Here is a 26,876-nt window from a genome sequence, read left to right as displayed (position 1 = left end):
ATCATCAAAATGTTGATGTTGAAGAAATTCATGTCGACTCTTGAGGGTTTTTTTGTTTTGTTTTGTTTGTTTCCTTAATAGCCCCCTGGGGGAACAGGCTAATGGAAAATTATGATTTCAGGAAAATTCACATAAATGACCCTTTTCAGATTTGCCAGTAAATAAAGACTGGAAAAGTTGTGAGCCACGTGTTTCTAGGGGCCTTGCCTTTAAAATGATATTTAATGCCTTTCATTGTCCCTGTCCCAACATCCCTTTCATGGTGATGATTATACTGGAAGCTCTAGATGAGGCATATGATCCGGCCTGTGCTTGTGTGACAAAATGTTAGCAGAAGGTCAATATAAAATATTTAAGGTTTCCATTTCCCAGCTGGCAAGTTCCCCCAGCTTTAACTATCATATTCCTAATTTCCTTCCTTCCTCCCTTCTCCCTTCATCCCTCTTTCTTACTCCACTTTCCTCCCTCCCGGGGGCATGTACACCCAGTGGTTTTAAGTCTTGATTTTCTAAATTTGCCTGAGGTAGTTTATGTAACTGAAAACCAAAGGTGTGGTGAACAAACTTGATTCTGTGTGTGTGTGTGTGTGTGTGTGTGTGTGTGTGTGTATAGGAGAGAGAGAAGGAAATCCTTTCAAGGAAAGGAAAGTCAGAGAAAAACCAAGAGCAGTCACCTGAGCAGTTTGAAATGACAGAACCAGGTGCCATGGCAGGGGAAAGTTTGAAAAAAATAAAATGGCCCCAAACTCCTATTTGGCGCTCAGAAGCTCAGCACCTCGTTTAACAACCTAAAAGTTAGGTTTCACAACTCTAAGATTAGGATATGTTCTCCCTGAGGTGTGGAGTGTTTTCTAGAACATAAAGACATACTTCCTGCCAATTTCTAATATATGAAATCATTATACTAACAAATGGGCCCTGGAAAGTAATTCTTTGTTCTTTGAATCCTGGGAGGAAGATTCTTTTGTCTTTCCTCAAGTTTAAGCAAAGCCACATAGAGTCACGCTTCCCCTGGTACAGTAAGAAACCTTCCTTCTCTATCAAGGCATCCAGGCTGGTGTTCAATGAGGCAACAATGAGGCAAAAAGCCTTCCATTAGCATCCGTCCTAGCGTTAGCATCAGGGGAGGGTTTGCACACACAGGGCTCTAGTCTTCTTGTAACATCCAGGAATTTACATTTGACAGGTAGAAGAGAAACAAAACCTATTTGCTGGGCTGTTTTTCCCCCTTTGAAGGACTTTTAGCATGTTCGATTTTGTTCATGGAAAACCGCATGCCCTCACTCAGCTTGTGCTGTGTCAAAAGGATGATTTCAGAACATATCACCTAAAACTTTTGAGGAGCCAGTGAACACTTGAGAATTTCAGTTCCAGGAAAGCGAACCACACGGGAGAAAGGACATTTGCTTTTCTTTCAGGAGGAGATGAGAAAACCCAATAACTCGTAGCAAGCACGCTGAATTAGCAAGAGACATTTGACTTGTAATCAAAGTTAAGCGGGAAATGGTTTTTTGAACTCTTAAACCCAGGAAATGAGCCTGCCAATCTGATGTAGCTGAGAGATAACATCTTGGCATCCTGGGAAACAGTGTTCCAACAAACATATTATTGCCCCATTCTCATATCTGTAAGCAACTCTTTAAGATTATTAGAAATTCTTGAAAAAGCACAGATACACGCCTGCAGACATTTTAATGTCTCCACTGTGATTTATTAAAAGTTGATACCAGCCCACACCGGTTTGCCTTTTTCCCGCGTAGTTACCATTTGGGGACAATCACGTTTAATAGAATAGTTCATATATAAAAGAGTCCATCTCTAGCAAGAGTTTCTCGTCTATATGTTTCCTTTAACATGGTCTTTTCCTTATTACTCCCCAGCTCCTTCTGTTCCATTTAGTTTGTCCTTTCACAAGATCCATTATCTCCATAATTAAACAACCCACTGTCCCGATTAAGTCATTCTCTGTTACTTCAATTACATCCCATTGTTCATTAAATCCTGATGTTTGTACTTCAGCAATCTTGTTTTTTAATACTGCTAGCATTTGTGGAGAAACAGTGAAGTTAATTAACAATTCTTGCACTTTTTTTTTCTTTTTGCTTTTTCTCTCTACTATGGTACAAATCATTTCCATTATGACTTGCAATAATACTGAAACTATTTACTAACTTCAGAGTTACTGTTCTAAACTTCCTGATCAAAGCAGTGAAACCGTGTTTTATAATCATGTTAGGTAAGTCATTCTCTGGTTGATGGCAAATAGTGGAAAATGAAAAATTAATACTAAATGGGTGCTTTAAATGACTTTCCTCTTTATACCCTGTCTTCTCAGGCCCATAATCTGGGAATAAGAAAATAATTTAGTATCCTAAATACAAAAGTATTTAATTTTCCTCTTTATGGCTCAACTGTGGCTCTATGATTTCATTGCTGAGGATCCTTATTTATACTCAGGACTGGCAACTATTAAAGCAGATTATGGTAGAGATAAAAAGTGTTTTCTAGATTAATCTTTTCTGGCATTGTCTAAATAAGCATTCCTTTTGAAGTTACTGCTATCTGGGGCAAAGGTTAGCAAACAATGGCCCATGGGCCAAATCTGGTCTGCTACCTATTTTTTATAAATAAAGTTTTATTGGAACACAGGAATGCACATTCATTTACATATTATCTGTGGCTGTTTTCCTGTTCAGCAGCAGTGTTAAGTATTTGTAACAGAGACACTTGGGCCACAAAGCCTGAAATATTTATTAACTGGCCCTGTATTAAAAAAAAAAAACAACCAAACCCACTGCCGCTGAGTCAATTCCAACTCACAGCGACCCTATAGGACAAAGTAGAACTGCTCCCACAGAGTTTCCAAGGCCCTTTATAGAAAGTTTAAAAACAGACAAAAAAACGAAAGCCGTTGCTGTTGAGTTGATTCCAACTCAGTGACTCCGTAGAACAGGGTAGAACTGCCCCATAAGGTGTCCAAGGATGTGAGTCTTTATGGGAAACCCTGGTGGTATAGTGGTTAAGAGCTACAGCTGCTAACCAAAAAGTCAGCAGTTCAACATTCTTTTGTGGTTACGAGGGGGGGAGGGAGGGAGGGGGGGGAGGGGTATTTACTAATTAGATAGTAGATAAGAACTACTTTAGGTGAAGGGAAAGACAACACTCAGGGGAGGTCAGCACAACTGGACTAGACCAAAAGCAAAGAAGTTTCCTGAATAAACTGAATGCTTCGAAGGCCAGTGTAGCAGGGACAGGGGTTTGGGGATCATGGTTTCAGGGGACATCTAAGTCAATTGGCATAATAAAATCTATTAAGAAACCATTCTGCATCCTACTTTGAAGAGTGGTGTCTGGAGTCTTAAACGCTACCCAGTGGCCATCTAAGATGCATCAATGAGTCTCAACCCACTTGGATCAGGGGAGAATGAAGAACACCAAGGACGCAAGGTAATTACCAGCCCAAGAGACAGAAAGGGCCACATGAACCAGAGATTACATCATCCTGAGACCAGAAGAACTAGATGGTGCCCTGAGACCAGAAGAACTAGATGGTGCCTGGCCACAACCGATGACTGCCTTGACAGGGAACACAACAGAGAACCCCTGAGGGAGCAGTAGAACAGTGGAATGCGGACCCCAAATTCTCATAAAAAGACCAGATTTAATGGTCGCCTAAGACTAGAAGAACCCCGGTGGTCATGGCCCCCAGACCTTCTGTTGCCCCAGGACAGTAACGCTTCCCAAAGCCAACTCTTCAGACATGGATTGGACTGGACAATGGGTTGGAGAGGGATGCTGGTGAGAAGGAAGCTTCTTGGATCAGGTGGACACTTGAGACTATGTTGGCATCTCCTACCTGGAGGGGAGATGAGAAGGTAGAGGGGGTTAAAAGCTGGCAAAATGGATACGAAAAGAGAGAGTGGAGGGAGGGAGCGGGCTGTCTCATTGGGGGAAGAGTAATTGGGAGTATGTAGCAAGGTGTGTATAAGTTTTTGTGTGAGAGACGGACTTGATTTGTAAACTTTCACTTAAAGCACAATAAAAGAAAAAAAAAAAACAGTTCAAATCCACCAGGCGCTCCTTGGAAACCATATAGGGCAGTTCTACTCTGCCTTATAGGGTCACTATGAGTCGGAATCACGGCAATGGGTTTGGTTTTTTTAGTTTTTTAAGTCTTTACGGAAGCAGAATGTCACATCTTTCTCCCGTGGATGGGGTAGTGGCTTTCAGATAGCAGCTGACTGTAAATCTAGAGCTTGACAGAATATAGAAGAAAAAGCTAGGATCCTCCTCCCCAGCAACCCCAAAGCCTTGACCTCTTTCCTCTCCTTCTTGGGGGTACAGCAATGGAAATGCCTTGTCACTAGTCACAAATATGAAACTTATGGGGCTCTTTCCCAAACACACACACACAAACCGTGAAATACTCAAACCTACAATACTGAAATTGATCATTTTGGGTTTAATCAGACAGCCCTTCCTACTTGATTCTAAGGTGGATAAATGGTGACAAATGGCAGCAAATGTTACTAAGTATGGAAAAATTTGTGAGAGAGACTTAAATTTGAGAAAATTCTCTCCATTAAGTTTTTCTTTAAAATGGAAAAAACTCACTCTCCTGCCCCCTCTCCCCTGCCGGGCCCAGTGTTCTGGGGAGCAGAATATCTTGGTCCAGGAAGCTCTGAACTCTTGGTCTTTGATGGGAAAAGGAAAAGGAGGGTAAAGCCGGGAGGTTGGGCAGGAAAGCACAGCGTTGGAGGGGAGGCCTGGTAGATGGCCCAAGGCTGCTGACTCCAGCCTAAGACAAACCTCAGGTAGAAGCTTTTCAGAGACCACCCCTTCTAACTCTGGGCTCCTGCTGCTTTTGCTGAACTTCTAGAAGTTTCCCTTTTCTTTTTTTTCTCTCTTTCTCCCCCTCTTTTTGTTTGTTATGAGAGCCAGACTTTCCTCTTGACCTTTACTTGTCTGTAGAATGAAATTAGAAATGTATCCTATTGGTTTTGTTTAATGAAAGCAATTATTGGTCTAAGACCTTTTATGGTAAAGTTGCTGGTTTGTAATAAATAGGTTCTTTTACAATTACTTTTCTAGGTTTTATAAGGTATTACAGAAAGGACGCAGCAGCATGCCAGCCCTTATTAGCCAGGAATATGATTGAGAAGTGAATGAGGAGCACCCTCCCACAGTGTGGGGAATGCCTCTTCTCTGTCCCTTGATTCATCTTCCCAGCCTCCTGCAGCCTTATCTTCTCTGTCCGCTCTATACCTGAAACTGCCTGATTATGTGAGGGACAACAGGAAAAGGAATGGGGCTTTATGTTCATGTGCTGTGTAGCTTAGAGCAGAAGCCCGACGATCTTGGTTTTGAATCTGGGTTTAGCCATTTTCTTGAGTAGCCATGTGACCTTGAGTAAATCACTCTACTTTCTTAAACCTCAGTTTCCTCATTTATAAATAGACAATTTATAAATAACAAACTAACCTTGTAGATTTGTTATGTGGTCAGAAAATAATATCTGTGAGATGTCTACCCATCATGCCTGGCACAGAGCGGGGGTCATTAGTCAACTATATAAGATCTACTAAGCAGAGAGTATCCCCTCACTGTCGTTTTTGGTTGGTTATTTATTGCTGATGGGTGATATGTGGGAGTTGGTTAGCTGATTCTTTCATCTTTAAAAGCATTCCTTAAATGTTGTTAGTTGCTGAGTCGGCTCCAACTTGTGGTGAATCCATGTACAACAGAACAAAATGTTGCCTGGCGCTGCACCATCTTCACAATCGTTGGCATGCTTGAGTCCATTGTTGCAGCCACTGTGTATTTGGAGTACCTTCCAACCTAGCGGGCTCTTCTGGCACCAGAAAACAACAGCAACAACAAAAAAAAACCATTGCCATCAAGTCAATTCCAACTCATAGTGACCCTATAGGACAGAGTAGAACTCCATCACAGGGTTTCCAAGGAGCAGCTAATGGATTCGAACTGCTGACATTTTCGTTAGCAGCTGAGTTCTTAACTGCTGTGCCACGAGGGCTCCTCCAGCACCATATCTGACAGCATTCTGCTGTAATCCATTGGATTTTCACTGGCTAATTTCTGGAAGTAGATTGCCAGGCCTTCCTTCCTAGTCTACCTTAGTCTGGAAGCTCTGCTGAAACCTGTCCATCATGGGAGACCTTGCCAATATATGAAATACCAGTGACATATCTCCCAGCATCACAGCAACATGCAAGCCACAACAGTACCACAGACTGACGGATGAGTGATGGAGTCCTTAAATGCCTCTGTGCTTATGTGACCTGTAACCCCTGTACCTGGGAGGTTACGCCCTATGACAGATGGCATCCTGCTGGATAGATGTTAAAAAAAAAAAGACACTCATGATAAACCCCAAGACAGCCTAAAAGAGTCTGGTTTGTGACATGCTACGAAAGGATCAGGTCATTCCAGAAGGTTCTTTATCTGTGCATCCTGGGCTATGCCTTTTCCAAATAGCCTTGTCCTTCTAATAACCTGCTTTGGTAAGAGGCATAGTTCCTGAATCCGTTAGGCTACAATTCAGCTACAAGAAACAGAGACCCAAGTTAACTGTGGCTTAAGTAAGAGAGAAGTTTATTTCTCTCCACATGAAGTTCTGAGATGGGCATTCCAGGCCTACTGGGGCACACTGCTCTGGGAGGTCTTCACAGGACCCAGGCTCCTTCCCTTTTGCTGTCCTCAGGTCACCTCATGGCTTAAGGTGTCTGCCCACCTGCAGCCATCCTTCCCCATTCCAGCCAGCAGAAAATAAGTGGGGCTGACAAAAAGGGGACAGATTTGTCACCAGCCGTCTTTCAAGGAAGTTTCCTAGAGGAAGCCACATAACCAAAAAAAAAAAAACAAAAAAACCATTGCTGTTCAGTTGATCCTGACTCATGGTAACCCCATTTGTTACAGAGTAGAACTGTGCTCCATAGGGTTTTTCTTGGCTGTAATTTTTACAGAAGCAGATCTCCAGGCCTTTCTTCCATGGCACCGCTGGGTGAGTTCAAACTGCCAACCTTTTGGTTAGTTGCCTAGAGCAGACCATTTACATCACCCAGAGACCTCTTCCCACATAATGCAGCTGCTTTATTTCATTGGTTAGAACTTAGTCACTTGGCCGCACCCAGCAGCAACAGAGGCTGGGAAATGTCATTGATATTCTGGGTGAATATGTGCTCTGTACAAATGTCCATGGGTGGTACCTGAGCCACAGGGTTCTCCAATTCAGTGGGGACCGTGGGACTCAATGCCAAGCCAAGCTAAGGAGGTAGAACCTCCTCTACCAGGTTGTCTGTGTCCCACCTGGGTCCTCAGATAGCATTTATTGAGAACCTCGGGCAGACTGGGCCTGCCCTTTGGCTTAGCAGTTAACGGTTGTGGACTCATACCCCAGTTATGACCCTCGGCAGCTGTGCAATCTCGGACCCGTTTCTGAAGCTCACTGCGTCTCAATTTCTTCATTTGTTAAATGAGGCTGATAATAACACCCACTTCACGGAGTAGCCGTGAGGATTAAATGGTTAGAAAAGCACCTAAAACACTTCCTGGTGCATGGCAAGCGTTCTGTATGGGTTGGCTATTAAATGAGTTAGGAAAGCACTTATTAGAAACCTAAAATAGCCGTCTCTTCTTCACCTTTTTCTCTTTATTACTAGTCCTGGGCTTCTCTCTCACATGGTTTCTTTACCCTCCCTTCTACCCAAAGGAAGTGTGATTCTTTATCTAGACTTCCTGACGTGGTAGCCTGAGTAAAAATTTGAAGTTTGCTTCTCACCAATCGAGTTAGGGACTGGAAGCCAAGTGTCTCTGTGGGTACAGAGACCTCCCTCCTGTGCTGGTGCACATGCAGCTCCTTTCCAGACTCAATTCAAATGCCCTCTCCTCCGTACAGCCCTCCCTGATTTCTCTCCCTTTGAAACCCTCCTCCAAGCTAGAAGTGATCTTTCCCTCTGGGTACCTGAAGCACTACATCTATAAAAAAAAAAAAAAAAAAATTTTTTTTTTTTTTTATACCAACCATTACAATTGGTTGGGTGTATCCCACACTTTTTCTATTAGACTACAAGTACTTCCCAGGCTGGAATACTGTCAGGCTCAACTTTGTATTACCTACAGTGCTGTGCACACAGTAAGTGCAGAGTAAATGGGCCAATGAATTAATTAATCTACCCCAGCATCAACAAAGCCAGTTTTGGGTGCCTTCAGCTACTCTAAGTAAGAGAAAATCTGACTAATAGTGCCTGAAATTGTAAGAGGATTGAACTGCATTTTAGAGCAGAAAGTCTGGAGGTAAGCAGCCCCAAGGCTGGCCTATCTGCTCAGCTGGTCAGGGCTCTGGGTCACCACCTCTGTGCAGCTCTTGGCCCTGCCCTCCTCATCACAAGATGGCTGCCACAGCTCCAAGCACTGCTGTCCATTTGGTTAGGGTAGAAAGCCTTTTCTTTTATGTCTCATTGGCCAGAACTGGGTCATATGACCAGTCCCTGCAAAGGAGAAGGGGGTTGTCACCAATCATGCTTCCTACCCTGGGCTGGGCCCACTGCTGTCGATACCTGACTTCTGTCAGCAGAGAAGGAGGAGGGGTAGCTGTTGGTTGGACAACCAACCAGGTGGCGTCACTAAGAAGGTGCAGATCACACTGGATGACACTGTCAAGAGGGGGTGACAACAAACAACTGTCTATAAAGTTTTTGTGCAGTGTTTCAGCAGAAATTATTTTTTATAAAAATGTTCCTGTAGTTAGTTATAACAACAATGACCATTCTTTGACTAAGAACTTGATCTCAGTGTCTAAGTGCCTTCCTGCATATCCCTGCAAAGTGGATCAGCTCTTCTGTGCACCTCCAGCTCTCACTGGCATTTTCAGGGGAGCTAATTTACCAAATGATTCCACAAAAAAAGTTTGTTTAAAATCTTATACAAGTGATAGGTTATTCTCAAAAAGAGGAATTAAGCCCTAATACAGCTCAATGTGTTTCAATATGTTCAGTTTCAGTACCGTCAGAAAATAAGTCTGGACGTGCTACATCTAAGTGAGTTGCACAAAACAGGAGCTAGAATCAGCTAATGGGATGCATGCTTCCTGCACAGGGAAATGACTGTTCTGGCTGCTTTCCTTTCATTAGAGCATGCTTACTGCAGCCTGAAGAACAGATTCAAAATTATATCAGCCCACCTGAAGGTTTGGTGATCGTGAACTCATTGAAGTTCTTAGGCGTTTACATAAGAAAAGTCCTTATGAGTTTACAAAATTTTCACTTGTTCTCCCTATTCCTCACTGGCTTAATGAAAAAAATCCTCAAAACAGACAGCCAACGAGTGTTAACTGGGTTCTCAAGAAGCCCAACAATACTCCTGTAGAATTTATTATCAAGGTCTATTAAAATTCTATCTTACCAATCCCACTCCTAGGAATGTATCCCAGAGAGATAAGAGCCGTGACACAAGTAGACATATGCACACCCATGTTCACTGCAGCATTATTCACAATAGCAAAAAGATGGAAACAACCCAAGTGCCCATCAACAGATGAGTGGATAAACAATTTACGGTAAATTATTTAATTTACACACAATGGAATACTACCCAACGATAAAGAACAACGATGAATCCATGAAACATCTGACAACATGGATGAATGTGAAAGGCATTATGCTGAGTGAAAAAAGTCGATCACAAAAGGACAAGTATTGTATGAGGCCACTATTATAAAAACCCAAGAAAAGGGTTACACACAGAAAAAACAATCTTTGATGGTTACAAGAGAATGGAGGAGTGGGGAGGGGAAATCACTAATTAGATAGTAGACAAGAGTTAACTTTGGTGAGGGGAAAGACAACATACAATATAGGGGAAGTCAGCAAAACTTGACCAAGGCAAAGCCATAAAAGCCTTCCTAGACACATCTAAACACCTTGAGGGACCAAGTTACTAGGGCCGAGAGTTGGGGACCATAGTCTTAGGGGACATCTAGGTCAATTGGCATAACATAGTTCATAAAGAGAATGTACTACATCTTACCTTGGTAAGTATCGTCTGGAGTCTTAAAAGCTTGTTGTTGGCCATCTAAGATACATCTCTCAGTACCATCCTGTCCAGAGCAAAAGAGAATGAAGAAAACCAAAGACAAAAGTCCTTTTTTACCACATGAACCATAGCCTCCAGCAGCCTGAGCCCAGAAGAACTAGATGGTGCCCAGCTATCACAACCGAGCACTCTGACAGGCTCACATTAGAGGGTCCTGGACAGAGTAGGAGAAAAATGTAAAGCAAAATTCAAATTCACAAAAAAAGACCAGACTTACTGGCCTGAGACTGGAGGAACCCCTGAAATTATGCCCCCAGGCACCCTGCTAACTCAGAACTGAAGCCACTCCCAAAGTCCATCTTTCAGCCAAAGATTAGACAGGCCTATAAAACAAAACAAACAATAGTACATGTGAGGAATGTGCTTCTTAGTTCAATCAAATATAAGAGACCAAATGGGCCACACCTGCCCGAAAGCAAAGACGAGAAGGCAGGAAGGGACAGGAAAACTGGATGAATGAACATGGAGAACCCAGGGTGGACAGGGAAAAGGAGAGAGTGCTGACATATTGCGGGGATTACAAGCAATGTCACAAAACAATGTATGTGTAGGTTTTTTGTTTTTTTTTTTTAATAGAAAACTAATTTGCGTTGTAAACTTTTACCTAAAACACAATAAAATTAAAAAAAAAAAAATTTTTTTTTTTAAGCCTAAGTTCCAAGTATCAATATACCTACAAAGCGAAAACTCTGTGCTAATTTACTTTTTGAACCTTCCAATGTGCTCTGGTCCCAGCTGTCATTATTACTCAGCTACAGTGACACTTCGAATCACATGGTTTTGTCTGCACCACGCTACAAGCATGTGCGTTTGTTTTCATTGCTGCTGGTCTTTTTTATAGTCGTTGATTTTGTCAAAATTTCTGGTGTTTTAGCTACAATATTGTGATAATTGGCATAAGGGAGTAGCGTCATGAGTTACTGCACTGGGCGATGCCAACCCTAGTGATGCCACTGAACTAACCGTATCTGTTACCTCAACTTTGCTGACACTTTCATGTCAAGGAAATAAGGTGACCCAGAGCAGTCCCTCTTAGCAGAGGGGCAGATTTCTGGGGAAGAGACTGGTCAACATTTTACAGCACTTTGCCCTTTAGTGGGTATTGCAAATTTATCACCATCCCATAGATTTGTACCCTGCTTGATGTAGAAAACATTGTTTTCATATTTTGAAAGGCAGAATTGCTAAGTGTATAAAAATAGAGTTAGATTGCATGATTCTACCATTTACTTGTGTGATTAACCCCTTGGTGCCTCAGTTTTAAGATGGGAATAATACTAGAATCTGCCTTATAGGTTGTTTCTGATGCTAATTCATATGTGCTAATACACACATGGAATCCCTGGGTGGTGCAAACAGTCAATGCACTTGGCTGCTAACCGAAATATTGGAGATTCAAGTCCACCCAGAGGCACCTTGGAAGAAAGGCTTGGCAATCTACTTCAAAAAAATCAGGCATTGGAAATACCATGAAGCACAGTTCTACTGTGACACACATGGGGTCTTTGTGAGCTGGGATTGCCTTGATGGCAACTGGTAATACACAGACATATAAATTTGGAACAGTCTTTGGCACCTATGAAGCACTCCTTCATTTGCTGTTATTACATTGCGTTACTTAGTGATCCTGTCCGCTCGTGAAGATGGGAACCGTGGGAATTTTTAGGCTCAGAGAAGTCAGATGACTTGCCCACACTCCTAGGGCTGGTAAGTGGCAGGGGAAGACGTGATGCAAGCTTTCTGATGTCGCCTGGTGCTCGGGCCACTCGGCGCTCCGTCCTCTCTACTTAGAACTTTCTGTAAACACTTCCTGAGGGTGACAGCTGCACCTGGCAGTGAATATAGTTTCACAGGTGATGCTTTTGTCTCCCGATTGTATTGTGAATTATCTGAGGGCAAAGGTCTCTCCCACCCTTGGCCCCTAGCACCAAGCAGAGCATAGAGAAGACTCTGGTTAAGTGGACTGTGATGGGGGCTGGAGAGATGGCACTTCCACTGGGGGATCTTCATCGATGGGGACAGTGGCAGAAGGCAGACCTCTCTCTTAGGTGGCCCTGGTGGGGGGGTGGGGCGCCTAAGAGGCAAAGCAGACGCTGAGAGCATTGACTACACTTAACGCTTTAGGAAACTGCTGTTTGAGCACTAAGTGTTAGCAGCATAAAAAATGAACACAAATCAGTTTATGTCTGAATTTACTCAGAATTCCCTGTGGACTCTGTAAAATGCTATTTTACCTTTTTCCACCCATTTTTTAGCTGTGGAGCAGTGGCAGGTTTATATTATTTTACATCCTGTTAAGAGTTGTTTTTTTTTCTCTATCTCTATTGCATATGTTTTTAAGAAGAACATTTATTGCCTATAAAGAGGTATTTTTGTTAAAGACAATAGCACCCTTTGGGTAGTAACGGAATGTTATTTCACAAATACCTATAAAACTATTAAACAAGCTGGGATCACTGGCGCTCTGATTAAACGGTGCAAACCCCTGTGAAATAGCTTATCCACCATTCCTCCCCACAGAGAGGAACTGGCAAGACAGGCAAGTCTACTCAGGGAATAGGTGATAAGGCTGGAGTTTACTTCCCAGATTTCCCTTATGTTGGGAATCTAGCTTAGGACGTCAGTTTACAGCCTGATCTAAGGCATGTGTTCTGGGTGGTCAGGAGAGTTCCTGGGCTGTAGGTGGGACCAGGAGGAGAGGGGCTGGTCAGCAAGCTGGGAGAGCCAGGTGGTAGGCAGAGGGCACTATAACGGAGTGGCTCACCTATCAATGCTGGCTTCAAATCCTGGCCCTGCCACTTATTAGCTGTGGCCTTTCGGCAAGTTACTTAACCCCTCTGTGCCTCAGTTTGCTCACCGTAAAGGAGCCCTGGTGGCACAGTAGTTAAGCACTCAGCTGCTAACCAAAAGGTCAGTGGATCGAATCCACCAGCCACTCTGCGGGAGAAAGACGTAGAAAATGGGGGATAATAGAACCTCCTTCACCAGGCCACTGGGTGGATTAAACATTGTCTTATAATGCCTCTGGCAGAGTGACTGACCCCAGAAAACCAGAGATCTCAATAAATGTGACTAACAAAGGAGGTGAGCAAGAGGGCTCTGGCATGAGGCTGTGCCATGTTGGGTACTTCTAGATAGTTGTCACCCTCCCCCAGTTTTTCCCATTTGTTATTTGAAGGTCTGTGAGCAGAGAGGCATTCTGTACCCCTTCCTAGTGATGGGGGTATTGGTGGTCCATCTGAGAGACCTGGGTTCAATTCCTGGCCAATGCACCTCATGGGCAGCTACCATCTATCTGTCAGTAGGGCTTAGTGTTGCTATGATGCCATCAGTTTCAGCCAAGACGTACCAAAGAAAAACCTGGTGATCTGCTTCCAAAAATCATCCACTGAAAACCTTATGGATCACAGTGGTCTGATCATTGCGTGTGTGTCGGGGGCCAACTCAATTGCAGCTAACAATAACAACAACAATTCTAGTGTGTGACTGCCCAGAACACAGATGTTGTCTGCGGGCAGACAAGAGAGCAGGTGCCTGTTCCAGGAAGAAGGAAACACACGCAGGCCAGACTGAGATGACAGGTTAACCTCAGTGTTCAGCTTCTACTGATTTGGAGTTTGATCATTTGGTGCAGGACTGGACCACAGTTGCATAATTATAAGCAAGATTGCAGGCGTAAGATTTAAAGACAGTAAAGACAAGACATGCCCCTAAGAACCTTCCAGAGTTTTAGAAGCCCCATTCCATGTCAATGATCCATAAATCATATGTCCCAAGAACTCATGTACTATTCTAATCCAGACGCTATTCTAAGTGCCACTTGGTTAATTCATTTCATGGTCATAGGAACCCATGAGGCAGTTACTGTTATTATTCCCATTTTGCAGGTAAGAAAGCTGAGATACAGAGAGGTTACTCAGCTGGTTAGTGGTGGGCTGGACTGAACCCAGGAGTCTGACCCCAGGGCCTATACTCTGCGCCATTACACTCACCAGCATCCTCCATGCTCAGACAGAGACATTGAGTGCAAGGTCAGAGTCTTTGCCATTCAGTAAGGGCTGAGTCTCTGTTTCCAAATGAAGGTGCCATCATCATCATCAACAAGTTCTTTCCAGCAGCCTGGCCCTGTGATAAGCCTTTGACATGCATTATCTCATTTAGTTTTCATAACAGCGCTAGCAGGCAGGTATTTTATTATACCACAGTCCCTGGGTGATGCAAATGGTTAACCTGCTCAGCTGCTAACCAAAAGGTTGGCAGTTCGAGTCCACCCAGAGGTGCCTCAGAAGAAAGGCCTGGCAATCTACTTCCAAAAAACCAGCCATTGAAAACCCTATGGAGTACAATTCTACCCTGATGCACGTGAGGCTGCTATGAGTCCGAATTGACTCAGGAGCCAACTGTTTATTATTATTATACCCATTTAAGTTGAGAGTATAATCCATGTCCTCTGAGTTGTTTGTGTTTTCACAAATGTTTCCCCTTTGTTGATCATTTTACATTCCCTCGTTATGGCCAGGCTCATAAACAATAAGTATTTGTGCATTTCACACTGTACCCAAGTCCCTCTGACTTAAGTGCTCAGGATTACCAAGGTGCCTTAGAATCTACAACTGTATGTTATGCTAATTGCAAAATACTCAGAGCTGTTCGCTGAATCGGTTCCCCTGAGAATCTGCACTAGGTAAACCTTTGTGGTTTTGGGTCTGTTTGTTTGTCCTTAAAGGACTCCTGCAATTTCTTTTAAATTCCTTTTGAAATGTTCACTAGTTTTGTGTTTTCACACGTTCACAAAGGCCTTACTTCTCCCATTCGTCTGATTCAGAGGCTTTGCTGCCCTGGGAGAATGTTAACTGACAAAACGTTCAGTAATGGCACTGAAATGTAAAGTAATTAATGCAAGAATAATAGTACAGGATGGAGAGCTCAGTGTTTTAATGAGGGCTCAGGAAGCTGTCTGCCTGACGATGTAGAACGTGGAGGGGTAGATGAGTGTTCCCATAATTAATGCCACATATAAAAAAGTGACCTCTTGGCTGTGATCAATACGGGGACCTCGTAACCTTTCCTGTCACCTGGAACTTCACTTCTGGGACTCTGTGGTCCTGTAAATAAAAAAGATCATCACCAGTCTGCCCTCGCCTACTGCGGAACCTTCCCAATTTTTAGGTTTTTTGGATTTTTTGAGGATGAAATCAGAAATCATCGTTTTTAGAATATTTATGTGTATTTATCTTTTATTTCCAGATATATTTATTCAAGGCTTGCTCTGTGATGAGAGTTTTACCGTTTTGTTTTCCTTCCCATTATCCTTGAAAAGAATGGATTATGGAAAAAAGATTAAAGTAGTGCCATGCGATAGGGTGTTTGCTAATACACTGTCAGAGGTATTAGTAGGAATCGCCAAGGTTTGTGTCTTTTATGAGTGCTTTTCAGATTGCAGTTATCTAATCGACTCGGAAACCTGTCTGTATTCTTGCAGGCGTTAAACATCATCTTTGAAAAAATCCCAGAAAACGAGAGTGCAGATGTCTGTCGGAACATTTCAGTCAATGTTCTTGATTGTGATACCATCGGCCAAGCCAAAGAGAAGATTTTCCAGGCGTTCTTGAGCAAAAATGGCTCTCCTTATGGACTTCAGCTCAATGAAATTGGACTTGGTAAGGTGATGCAGAGCCTATTCTGCCCCAGTCCCCTGGTCAGCATCCCTCTTGCCTTCCCTCACTCCCTGACCCCAGGACCTTCGTTTGGTGAAGCGTATAGGGCCCGGGTTGTTGCCTGGAGGTCATGTCTAGGGGCTGAGAGACTGTGTTGCTCACCTAAGAGCATCATGATTCTTCCTAGGGAGCAGAAACTGTTTTTTAAAATATTATAGTTGTAATCAGATGCATGAGAACACTGACCCTGAGCCTGAGTGGATTCACCCTGCACCGCGAAGTACAGAAAGGTGTAAAGCCAGTGCCCGCAGTCTATGTTGTGTTTCACACTGGCATTTGATTTGTTTGTTGTGATACGGAATGTGTCATTAGTGGGTGTCTCTGACTCTAGGTGTTAACTCCAGCGTGCTGGCAAGGTCGTCATCCTCTGTGCTAATCGCATCCTGCATTAAGTATCTTCTCCGCCTTCCCCCAGTGTGAAACAGCATCTGCTATGCATTCATTTTCAGGCTCTATTGGTAGACTGCAAAGCAGAGCATATGCGTGAGCAAGCGAACAAGGCTCCACTTCACTCAAATGTTCGCCAACATTTTAAAGTTGTGTTCCATGCAGCCCGTCCGGGAGACCGCCATGGGATTTTACAGCTGATTATGGGGCAGGAAAGCAGAGTGGAATCTCGGCAGTGACAGACAGCATATCGAGTTTCACCTTCCCTCAGTGGAGAGTTGTAGGCCTTGCCTAACCAGGCAATTAAAATCCTCCCACCCAGCACTCCAAGTCAAACTTCCTGCTAAAAGACCATTTAGAGAAGCCTGAAGCAGGGCCTGCGAGGCTTGAGCGAAACTTGGAAAATGTGTAGTGACTCACATTGGCCTATCTTCAGAGAAGCTGGGCAGCTAAGGCATGTCTCCTGGGCCTCCGTCGCCACTGAGTCAATTCCAACTCATAGCGACCCTATAGGACAGAGTAGAACTGCCCCGTAGGGTTTCCCAGGAGTGGCTGGTGGATTCGAACTGCTGACCTTTTGGTTAGCAGCCAAACACTTAATCATTGCACCACCAGGGCTTAACAACTATTTTAGCTCAACTGATTAGATCTAGGGTGAAAGGGGCGGCCCTAGCCAGGAAACCAACACCTGGCCCTAGACCATCCACTTCCATGACCTGAGCACACATCTCGCAGATATATGGTTGTGATTGCAAAGGAAGGAGACACACCCAGCTGGACAACCACAGGGGAAACAGCTCGACTGCCTCAGTCCTGCCACAGAAAAGTCAGTTGTAGCATCTTGGTGACATTTCTGGGTTTGCACCCACCAGGTATGCCTCGTCCTCTAATGTAGGAAGGCAGGGAGCAAAGCAAGGAAGTGCTGTCCAGTTGTGGGCTGGTGGTAAGTGGTGACAGCTGTCTGGTGACCTTGCAAACCGCCTTCAAGGCCGACCTCAGAAAAGCCAAAAGCAAATCCTTAAAAACCAGCCATAAATTATACCAAAATCCAATACCAGAAGCAACTACACTCTCACCTTTCACAGCAGAGGCTCACAAACTCAGATGATCAGAGGGGAGGAAATATCATAAATAAAGGGTGTCAGCCCCCACCTTAGGACACTAGGAGATAGTGGGCTCCCACTTGAATGGGAAAGGACCGGCCAGTTTGGGTGCGGTGCCACTTAGCTTCAGTGCATTGCAGCCATATGGGCCTGCAGGCTCAGTGTTACCAGATCTTCCAATTTTTTTTGGGGGGGGGTGATTTTTTAACTAGACTTTATTTTTTTTAGAGCAGTTTTAGGTTTAAAGAGAAATGGTGTAGAAAATACAGAGAGTATTTTCTTTCCCCCTGCGCAGATTCCCCCCCTTATTCATATCCTTCATTCATGGTATATCTGGTACAATTGGTGAACCAGTATTGATAGATTATTATAGACTACAATCCCTAGTCTGCGCTAAGATTCAATCTGTGTTGTACATTTCTATGGGTTCTGACAAATGCATAATGTCATGTGTCCCCATTACAGTATATCATACAGAATAATTTCATTGCCCTAAAAATGCCCACACCTGTGTGTCACCCACACACAAACCTACAGAAGATCATTCAGTATTGACCTGTGTGTGTGAATATGTGCACACACGTGTGTGCAAGAGAGAGAAATAGTATGCATGTGTGCTTTGGCATCTTTAAAAGAGCTTAATCCCTCTGAGGCGTAGTATTTTGTCTTCAGTAGTTTTGCTTCCAGCCTTAGCCTCAGAGTAAAAGCTTCAGGGAAAAGTGGTGTTAAAAATTAGAGTCCTGAATATCAAACAAAACAAAATTCAGGCAACCAGCCTGGCTGATATAGCGCCACACCTTTCAAACAAATATTTACCACCTTATTTAAGTTTTATTTACTTGTAAATAATGTTTGTGAAATGTGATAGGGTAGCATTTAAACTTCCTCACTACGATTTTAAAAGGGATCAAAATGCCTTTTGGTTTTTCAGAACTTCAAGTGGGCACACGACAAAAAGAACTTTTGGATATTGACAGCTCCTCCGTAATTCTTGAAGATGGAATAACCAAGCTAAATACCATTGGCCACTATGAGGTAAGACCAAGACTCACCTTTAAGTTTTCGTCCGTATCCCCCAATCCTGAATGGATTGGATAATTGCCCAAAACCAAACCAGTTACCGTTGAGTCAGTTCCAATGCATGGTGACCTCATGTCAGAGTAGAACTGTGCCCCGTAGGGTTTTCAGTGGTTGATTTTTTGGAAATATATCACCAGGCCTTTCTTCTGAGGCACCTCTGGGTGAGCTCAAACTGCCAGTCTTTTGGTTAGCAGCCAAGCACTTGCACCATCCAGGGACTCCCAACCCAAACCCAACCCCAAACCAAACCCATTGCCGTTGAGTCAATTCTGACTCATAGTGACCCTGCAGGACAGAGTAGAACTGCCCCATAGGGTTTCCCAAGAGTGCCCCTGGTGGGTTTGAACTGCCAGTACCATGTAAATTCTTTTTTTCTTTAAAAAAAAAAATAAAAAAGGGCCACGCCTACTTCCTGGAGTAGTTTGCAGGATGCATGTTTGTGGGGCAGTTTCCTTCAGATGCCAGTTCAGAAGAACCAATGATGACTGCCTGTCATGGTGCGCTTGTTATATGTCCCAGTCTTGGAGGGCTTTGATTTCTCATCACCTGATTACCCTCCATCCTCTAGTTTAGGCCAGAAGCATCTCTTTTATGAGATCCTCTGGCGTGGTGAAGTATGCTGCCCAGCAAAACTACATAAAAGTTACATAGCTCGACTGCTGAGTGCCAAGTGTGATGCTTTTACAAAAGCCCCTAAGCTTCACCACTCTCCATGCCAATGGCCCCGACCATGTTCACCATGCACCTCCGTCACCTTTTGTGTAGAGTACTTTTTTGAAGAAGCTCTAAGTTTCCTGTTTGTTTGCACTATTCAGAGGTACCTCCTTTGGCTCCTTGACCCACATTCTCAGTAAAGGCCAAGACTGGTGAGGGGCACACATGACTTCTCAGAGGCAGTCTAAGTGCCAGAGAAGCTGGCACATGACAAGGGAGAGGAAGCAGGGAAGACTCCTAAACACAATGGGATGCTGGGATCCAGTCAGCAGCGTTATCCAAACTGCTGTTGAAAATCCAGTCTGTACTAAGAGCTGGGAATGCAAGTGAGAAGAAAAGGCATCAGGTCCTTACCCTCACAGAGCCTACAAGCTGGGTGGGTGGTGGGAAGGGAGAGAAAAGTAAAGAGGCAGTATTTTATGGTGTGATGAGTATTGTGGTTTGGAGCATCCGAGAAGACTTCCTGGAGGAAGCTGTGACTAAGCTGAAACCTGAAGAATGAGAAGAACTTCGCCAGGTGGGGGCAGGGTGGCAGCTCGTGGAAAGTCTCCAGCAGGATAGGGAGGGCATGCATGTTCTTCAGCAGATAGACTGTTACCAAACCAAACCAAACCAAACCCAGTGCCATCGAGTCAATTCCGAACTCATAGCGACCCTACAGAACAGAGTAGAACTGCCCCATAGAGTTTCCAAGGAGCACCTGGCGGATTCAAACTGCTGACCCTTTGGTTAGCAGGTGTACCACTTAACCACTGCGCCACCAGGGTTTCCAATAGACTGTTAGACTGGCTAAAATCTGAGGCGTCAGGGTGGAGGTGAGAGCCAATAGTAGCCAACAGTTATGGAGCACTTAGGAGCCCCTGGGTGGTGCAGATAACATGCTTGGCTGCTAACCGAAAAGTTGGCAGTTCTAGTCCGCCCAGAGGCACCTCAAAAGAAGGCCCGGCAGCCTACTTCCAAACAATCAGCTATTGAAAACTCTATGGAGCACAGTTCTGCTGTGACACTCATGGGGTCACCATGAGTCGGAGTCGACTAGATGGCAACTGGCTTGTGTTTTGCCTGTGGAGCACTAACTCTGTGCCAGGTGCTGTCCTCAGCGTTTCCCTCCATTTTGGATCATTTCATCCTATAGCAGTCCTGTGAGGCAAAACCGTACCTGTTGCTGTTGAGTCAACTCCAACTTATAGCAATTCAACAGGATAGAGTAAAACTGCTCCCAGAGGGCTTCCAAGGCTGTAATCTTTATGGAAGCTTACTGCCACATCTTTCTCTTGCGGAGCGACTGGTGGATTCAAACCGCTGGCCTTTTTGGTTAACAGTCGAGTGCTTAACAACTGTGCCACCAGGGCTCTGCATCCTATGAGGAAGATACTATTATTCCAAAAACCAAACTCATTGCCCTTGAGTCAATTCCAACTCATAGTGACCCTACAGGACAGAGTAGAACTGCCCTATAGGGTTTCCAAGGCTGTAATCCTTATGGACGCAGACTGTCGTACCATTCTCCTGCAAGGTACTATTATTAACCTATTTTTTTTTTATAAATAAGTGGGCAAACTGAGGCGCAGGGAGGTTTAGTAATAGTCAATGGCAGAGCCAAGATTTGGACCCAGATAGCTGAGTTCCAGAACCCATGGTTACACACACACACACACCCCCACATACACACACACCACATACATACCCAGACATACATACCACACACACTGCACACATACCACCACACACACATATATACCACACACACTGCACACATACCGCCACCCACACATACATACCACACACACACCAGACACACACACCAGACACACACACACCACACACACATATACACACACCACACACACTGCACACATATATACACACACGCCACATACACACACCACACGCACACATACACCCCACAAACACACACCACACACACATACACACACATACCCCACAAACACACAGACCACGCACACATACACACACCACACACAGACACCACACACACAGCCACACACACTGACACATATACACACACACCACACACACACCACACACACACCACACACACAACCACACACACTGACACATATACACACACACCACACACACAAACACACAGACACCACACACAGACACCACACACAACCACACACTGCACACATACACACACACATAGACACCACAAACACACACACACACACATACACACTACACACTCATATACACACACACACCACAAACAACACACATGCACAAGGGAGGCCAGAGAAGGGAGGAGCAGGTCATGCAGGGCTTTGACAGCTGTTTAAGGAGGTTGACTTTTATACCAAGAATCGTGGGAAGGCATTGGAGATCTGTGAGCAGGGGAGATTAGTGTTTCAGAAAATGATTGTGGCTGAGCATGGATTTAAGGGGTGAAGCCTGGAAATAGGGAGACCCGCGAGAAACTGTCAGAATATCAGGTGAGGGATGAAACTCTCCAGAAATAACTCAGTGGCTTTGGAGATAGGAACGAGTGGATGGATTCAAGTGATGTTCAGGAGGTGGAGGCCATGAGCAATGAGAATCAGAGAGGGTGTCAAGGATGACACTGGGGGGAAGATGCACCTGGAGGTGGAGAAGACAGGAAGAGGAGCAGCTTCCCGAGACACTCGGACAGTAGGGGGTTGTAGGGCTACCTAGAGCCAAGGAGACATGTCTGTACCAGAATGCCTTTGACCCTGCCAGACTCTGAAAGTTGCTGAAACTGTTCCTCCAGCAGAGCTCTCTGGACAGCAGCCAGGAGCAGAGGACACCCTGTTTGTGGGCAGTGGTTGAGTGGGTCTCAGACCCATTTTGGAAATAGTTGCTTTGGGTGATGCCTGAGTGAGCTCTGCCCCCCCAGCCTTGGATGGAGGGGACCTAGGCAAGGGGCCCTGGGTACCATCTGCTACCTGATGCTCACCCTCCTATACTTGGACTTTCCAACCTCAGAATCATGTTGCCAGGAGCAGCAGTTCTTAGCTATTGGAGTTTGTAAAAACCCCTAGGGAACTTTCTAAAAGTGCATATTCCTGGACTCAGGAATGCAGGGGGAGAAACACTGCTGCATAGAATTTGATTGACCAGAAGGAGCTTAGAGATGGCGATGCTGTCAGGTAGGAGCGCTTGGAGAGGGCCGTTTGATGGCATCAGCTTGAAGTTCAGGGCTCCGGATCCACAGGCTCCCTCTCCCTGTGTTTGGGGAGCAAGCCTGTCTGAGCAAGTTTCAGGAGGGATGCCAGCCACCAACGCACTCCTTTGGTGCTCTTGACTAATGTCCTTGACTAGCTCAGCTGTGCAGGGGGGGAGACAGGCTTCTCAGCAGCCTACCACAACCGTGTGGCATGCGCCCCAAAGGAAGGGGTGTGGCCCCTGATTGTCCTTAATAGGGAAAGGCAGAACAAGTCCCTGAAGCAGGGGAAACCAAGAACCAGCACAGCTGTCTGCAAGGCAAGGAGAGGGCTGTCAAGAGGGATAGAACATCAGTCTTCGCTGGAGACATCGGCCATGCTAGACACCTATCTGCTTAAGGATGATAATGAAATTAATCCAGCCTGTAGCCACTTCCCGTCCAAATGATTTATTGGCCTCATACCCCAGCCTTGCCACATGGTGGTAATAAATGACAAGACGAGGACATGATGGCTTAAAGGATTCTCCTTATGTTTAAAAAGCTAAGCTGTAAGGCAAATCAAGGCATAGAGCTTGAAGGAAACCTGGGAGGTCATTGAGCCCAATGCTCTCTATGCCTGGACCATCTCAGATGCCCTTTTGGAAAAAAATTGCACAAAGAAAAGCATTCACCACCACCCTCGGCCACCTAAATCCATATTTGATTTAGCTGAGCCCCCGCAGATTCAAAACTCGCACTCATTTGACAGGGCCGGGCTGAGGTTTACTTTTACCGTTTCATTAAAGAAAAATTTTCCCCTCAAGCACTTGCATTTGCCTCCAAATAGACAAGATGCTAATTATCACTCTTATTCACTTACTAAAGCGCCCTAGTTTGAGTCACTGTGTGTGCTTGAAAGCAAAAACTGTATTTCATTTAAAAATAGGGTCTAATTCAGAGTTTTCAGTGATTCAGACTCACCTCCCTCCAATTAGCCCAAATTAGTTAGGTTTTAAAGTTAATCTTTAGTGACGGCCAGTTCCTCCTACTGTCTAAACGAAGTCCCTGCTGCTGGAGTATAAGCCTTTTTCTTCTCGCCTTGTTCTGGCCTTAAAACCTGGTGATGTAGTGGTTAAGAGCTATGGCTCCTAACCAAAAGGTCAGCAGTTCGAATCCACCAGGTGCTCCTTGGAAACCCTATGGGGCAGTTCTACTCTGTGATATAGGGTCACTATGAGTCAGAATTGACTTGACGGCAACGGGTTTGGTTTTTTGCTGCTGTTGTTGTTCTGGCCTTAGGGGAAATAGAGTGTAGCTGGTCTCCCCAGAATCACTTACCGTCTGTATGTTTGAGGACCGGGTTCTAGAGCATTGCACAGACTAGATACAGCCCCCAGAGTCCCAAATTGCCAGCAATGCCCTGGCACCTGTTGGATGGCATCCTCGCCAACCCCGGGCTTCATAGTGATTGCTTTGCACAATGATAACAATAGCAGCCAGCGCTGGGCCCTGTTCCCATGCATTAACTCATTTAACATTCACAACAACCCCACTAGGTAGGAGCTTTTATGATCCTCATTTTCAGTCAGACAAATCAGAAGAGGACAAATTTCTGCTCAAGTCTCATTCTGTCCCGGGCAGAGAAGGGGTTAAGCACGCCACTGTCTTTACAAACACATTAAACCAGAGGCATATTTCTCCCCTATAATTAAATCCGCTCCAAGTGCTTCCTTAACTGGCTGTTGCTCTGTGTGCGTTTACTATGAAGGGACAGCCTTGTGTTCTGGAGCTGAGGAGATCAGTTGTGTGTATGTGCGTGTGTGTGTTGGCGGGGGGTCTCCAATGTGGCCGCGGCGGATGGCTTCTCTGGGGTTCAGGCTTTCCTGCCCTCAACTGCACTCCTGTGTCACCTTTTGCTGGACCGTGATATCACGCTCACACTCTGCCATGGAGTGGCATCCTGTGTGCAGAACAGACGTTTTGTCAGATTGGAAATTCTCGCCACAGATCACACCTCTCATTCTGAGCTGCAAGGTTCTGGGAGATGGAAGATGCCTTTAACCACCGCGTCATTGAAGCGTGCTCCCCAACACAGAAGTGGTCACTGCTAACGCCGAATGTGCCGTTCAAATGGCATTTAAAGCTCATAGTAATATCCCAAAGGGCCTGTTGGGTGAGGCTGGTGGTCCTTCCAGTCAACTGTGTTATCTCTGATAGTAAAATAAAGAGACTGGACTTTCTCTGAAGTTCTCTTAGAGCGCAAACGTCTTCAGAGACTCATTTATTTAACAAACACACATGGTTTGTGTGTGCAGTGTGGTTAAGAGCCCGGCTGATAACCAAAAGGTCGGCAGCTTTGAATCCACCAGCTGCTCCTTGAAAACCCTATTGGGCAGTTTTACCCTGTCCTGGAGGGTCTCTATGAGGTGGAATCCACTTGACAGCAACGGGTTTGGTTTTTTTGGTTAGCCCTCTTAGGAGCACCTGAGAGGTACAAACAAAGCTCAGCTACTAACTAAAAGACGGTTCAAATCTACCAAGAAGCAACTCAGAAGAAACGCCTGGCAATCTACTTACAAAAAATCAGTCATTGAAAACCCTGTGCAGTGTTCTAGTCTGAAACACATGGCATCACCATAAGTCAGAATTGACTTGATGGCAACTGATTTTAGTCCTCTGAACAGCTCGATGAGATTGGTACTGCCATTATTCCCATGCAGAGGCACAGAGAGGTTAAAGAACTTACCCAAGGCCACACAGGTCTCCTTTCTGATGCTCAAGGCTGGAAGCAGATGAAAAAGGAATCACACTAGAGACTGCTGCTCTTCTTGGGGCCAAAGGGATAACCTTGCTCAGAGCCAGGCTTTCAGTCCAGGCCTCCTCAACGCCCAAGCAGCCTGGCTTTCTGCTCGGCCAATTTATGAGAAATCTTTGTAGTTGCCCTTTTTGGTGTCAAGTTCAAAAGGTAACTTCTCTTACCATTTTATGATGAATCTAGCATCTGTGAGTTTATCAAAATGGTTTCTTATTTCTAATCCTACTTTAACATCCTTCGTGACCAACATTCCTTGAAGTAGACAACATTTACCTTCATCAGAAGGGTAGTCTCTCCAAGCATCCAAGAGCCGACAAGTCCAGCCCAATCAGTGCACAGGGTGTGCTTAGGTTTCCAATTCATACACATCCTTGGAGACCAGGGAGTTCCTGATGGTGCAGACAGTTAAAACGCTCAGCTGCTAACCGGAAACTTGGTGGTTCAGGTCCACCCAGAGCTGCCTTGAGCATTGTGCTCTTTTGGAGAACTGTCTGAATGGGATCAAATTGACAACAGCATCTCAAAAGGTCAGAGAGGAAACTTAGGCAGCAGTGAGTTCATGTTAACGGGGGAGGAACAATTCAGAAAAGGAGGCCGAGGATTGTTGCACAACTTGAAGAATGTAATCAAAGTCACTGAATTGTATATGTAGAAATTCTTGAATTGGTGTCTGTTTTGCTGTGTGTACTTTCAACAACAATAATAAAAAAAGAATGGGAAACAAAAAAAAAAAGAAGAAGAAGAAGAAGAAAGGCCTAGCAATGTACTTCTGGGAAATCAGCCATTGAAAACCCTATAGAGCACAGTTCTACTCTGACACCATGAGTCAGAGTCAACTTGACGGCAACTGGGTTTCTTGGAGACTAGGCTCCCTCCCAGTGGGCTCTCCTAGGACCCTCTCTAGCAGTCCTCTGAGGAATTTTGCTACGAGTCCAAGAGTTCATTTTAAGTAAACGAGAGGGAAGCAGGAGCCCTGCGAGCATGTCACTCATTTCAAGGATCCTGTAGAGCTCTGTTGTGGGTGTCAGGAATCGCAAGTGTAGGATTTGATGAGCCAGTTGAGAATGTCCTGACAGACCCGTCCAGATGCTCTGATGAGCTGGAGCCTTCACGGAAGGACTGAGCAAGGTCAGGCCTCTGGCCCTGAGAAAAAGATTCCTTTTTCATCTGCTTCCAGCCTTGGGGCACCAGTGAGAAGAGCCAAGGGGGAAGACAACAGAGCAGTATTGACGAGTGGCTGCTGGGACAGCACTAGTTGAAAAAAATTTTGTTTTCACATAAAACAGAAAAAGGTGGTGTCAGGAATGAGATACCAGTACAGGTCTGCAGGTGGTGATTTGTATTGACTATTGTTTCAGATTTTTTTTTTTTTTTTTAAAATAAGGAAAAAGTATAGCCATAGCTTAGACAGAAGAATTTCCTGTGAAATTCTTCGATTAAAATTTCAGTTTTTCTGTTAGGATAAGCAACATGAAATTGCCAATATTTGACCTTTTTTCTTTTGTCCTACAAAAATGGTAGTTTCACTTGCAAGTGGTTTGGAGGGTGTATAACCAGTTGCCATTGAGTTGGCTCTGACTCTCGCAACCCCATATGTGTCAGGGCAGAACTGTGTTTTTCACAGGGTTTTCAACGGCTGATTTCCCAGCAGTAGATTGCCAGGCCTTTCTTCCTTGGTGCCTCTGGGTGAACTCGAACCTCCAACCTTTTGGTTAGCAGCTGGGAGCATTAACTGCTTGTACCACCCAGGGACTGCAGAGAATGTGTAACTACTGTTTATTTCAAGAGTGACTTTAAATTGTTGGTGTGGGTCCATTTCTCCCT

At 44.7% G+C, this 26,876-nt stretch overlaps 1 protein-coding gene across 2 annotated transcripts in view; it reads left to right on the top strand.

The window, feature by feature from the left end:
- The window catches only part of PLXNC1 (plexin C1), a 171,759-nt gene that overhangs the window by 129,163 nt on the left and 15,720 nt on the right, over nt 1-26,876 (top strand). For both annotated transcript variants that reach the window (XM_023559712.2, XM_003405262.4), the window contains 2 exons: nt 15,592-15,769; nt 18,248-18,351. In XM_023559712.2, coding sequence (XP_023415480.1) covers nt 15,592-15,769; nt 18,248-18,351 — 282 coding nt within the window. The remainder of the gene's footprint in view (nt 1-15,591; nt 15,770-18,247; nt 18,352-26,876) is intronic.

Source organism: Loxodonta africana, chromosome 4 (assembly GCF_030014295.1).
Source record: "Loxodonta africana isolate mLoxAfr1 chromosome 4, mLoxAfr1.hap2, whole genome shotgun sequence".
Classification (NCBI taxonomy): domain Eukaryota; kingdom Metazoa; phylum Chordata; class Mammalia; order Proboscidea; family Elephantidae; genus Loxodonta; species Loxodonta africana.
This window is presented reverse-complemented; position numbering and strand designations above follow the sequence as displayed.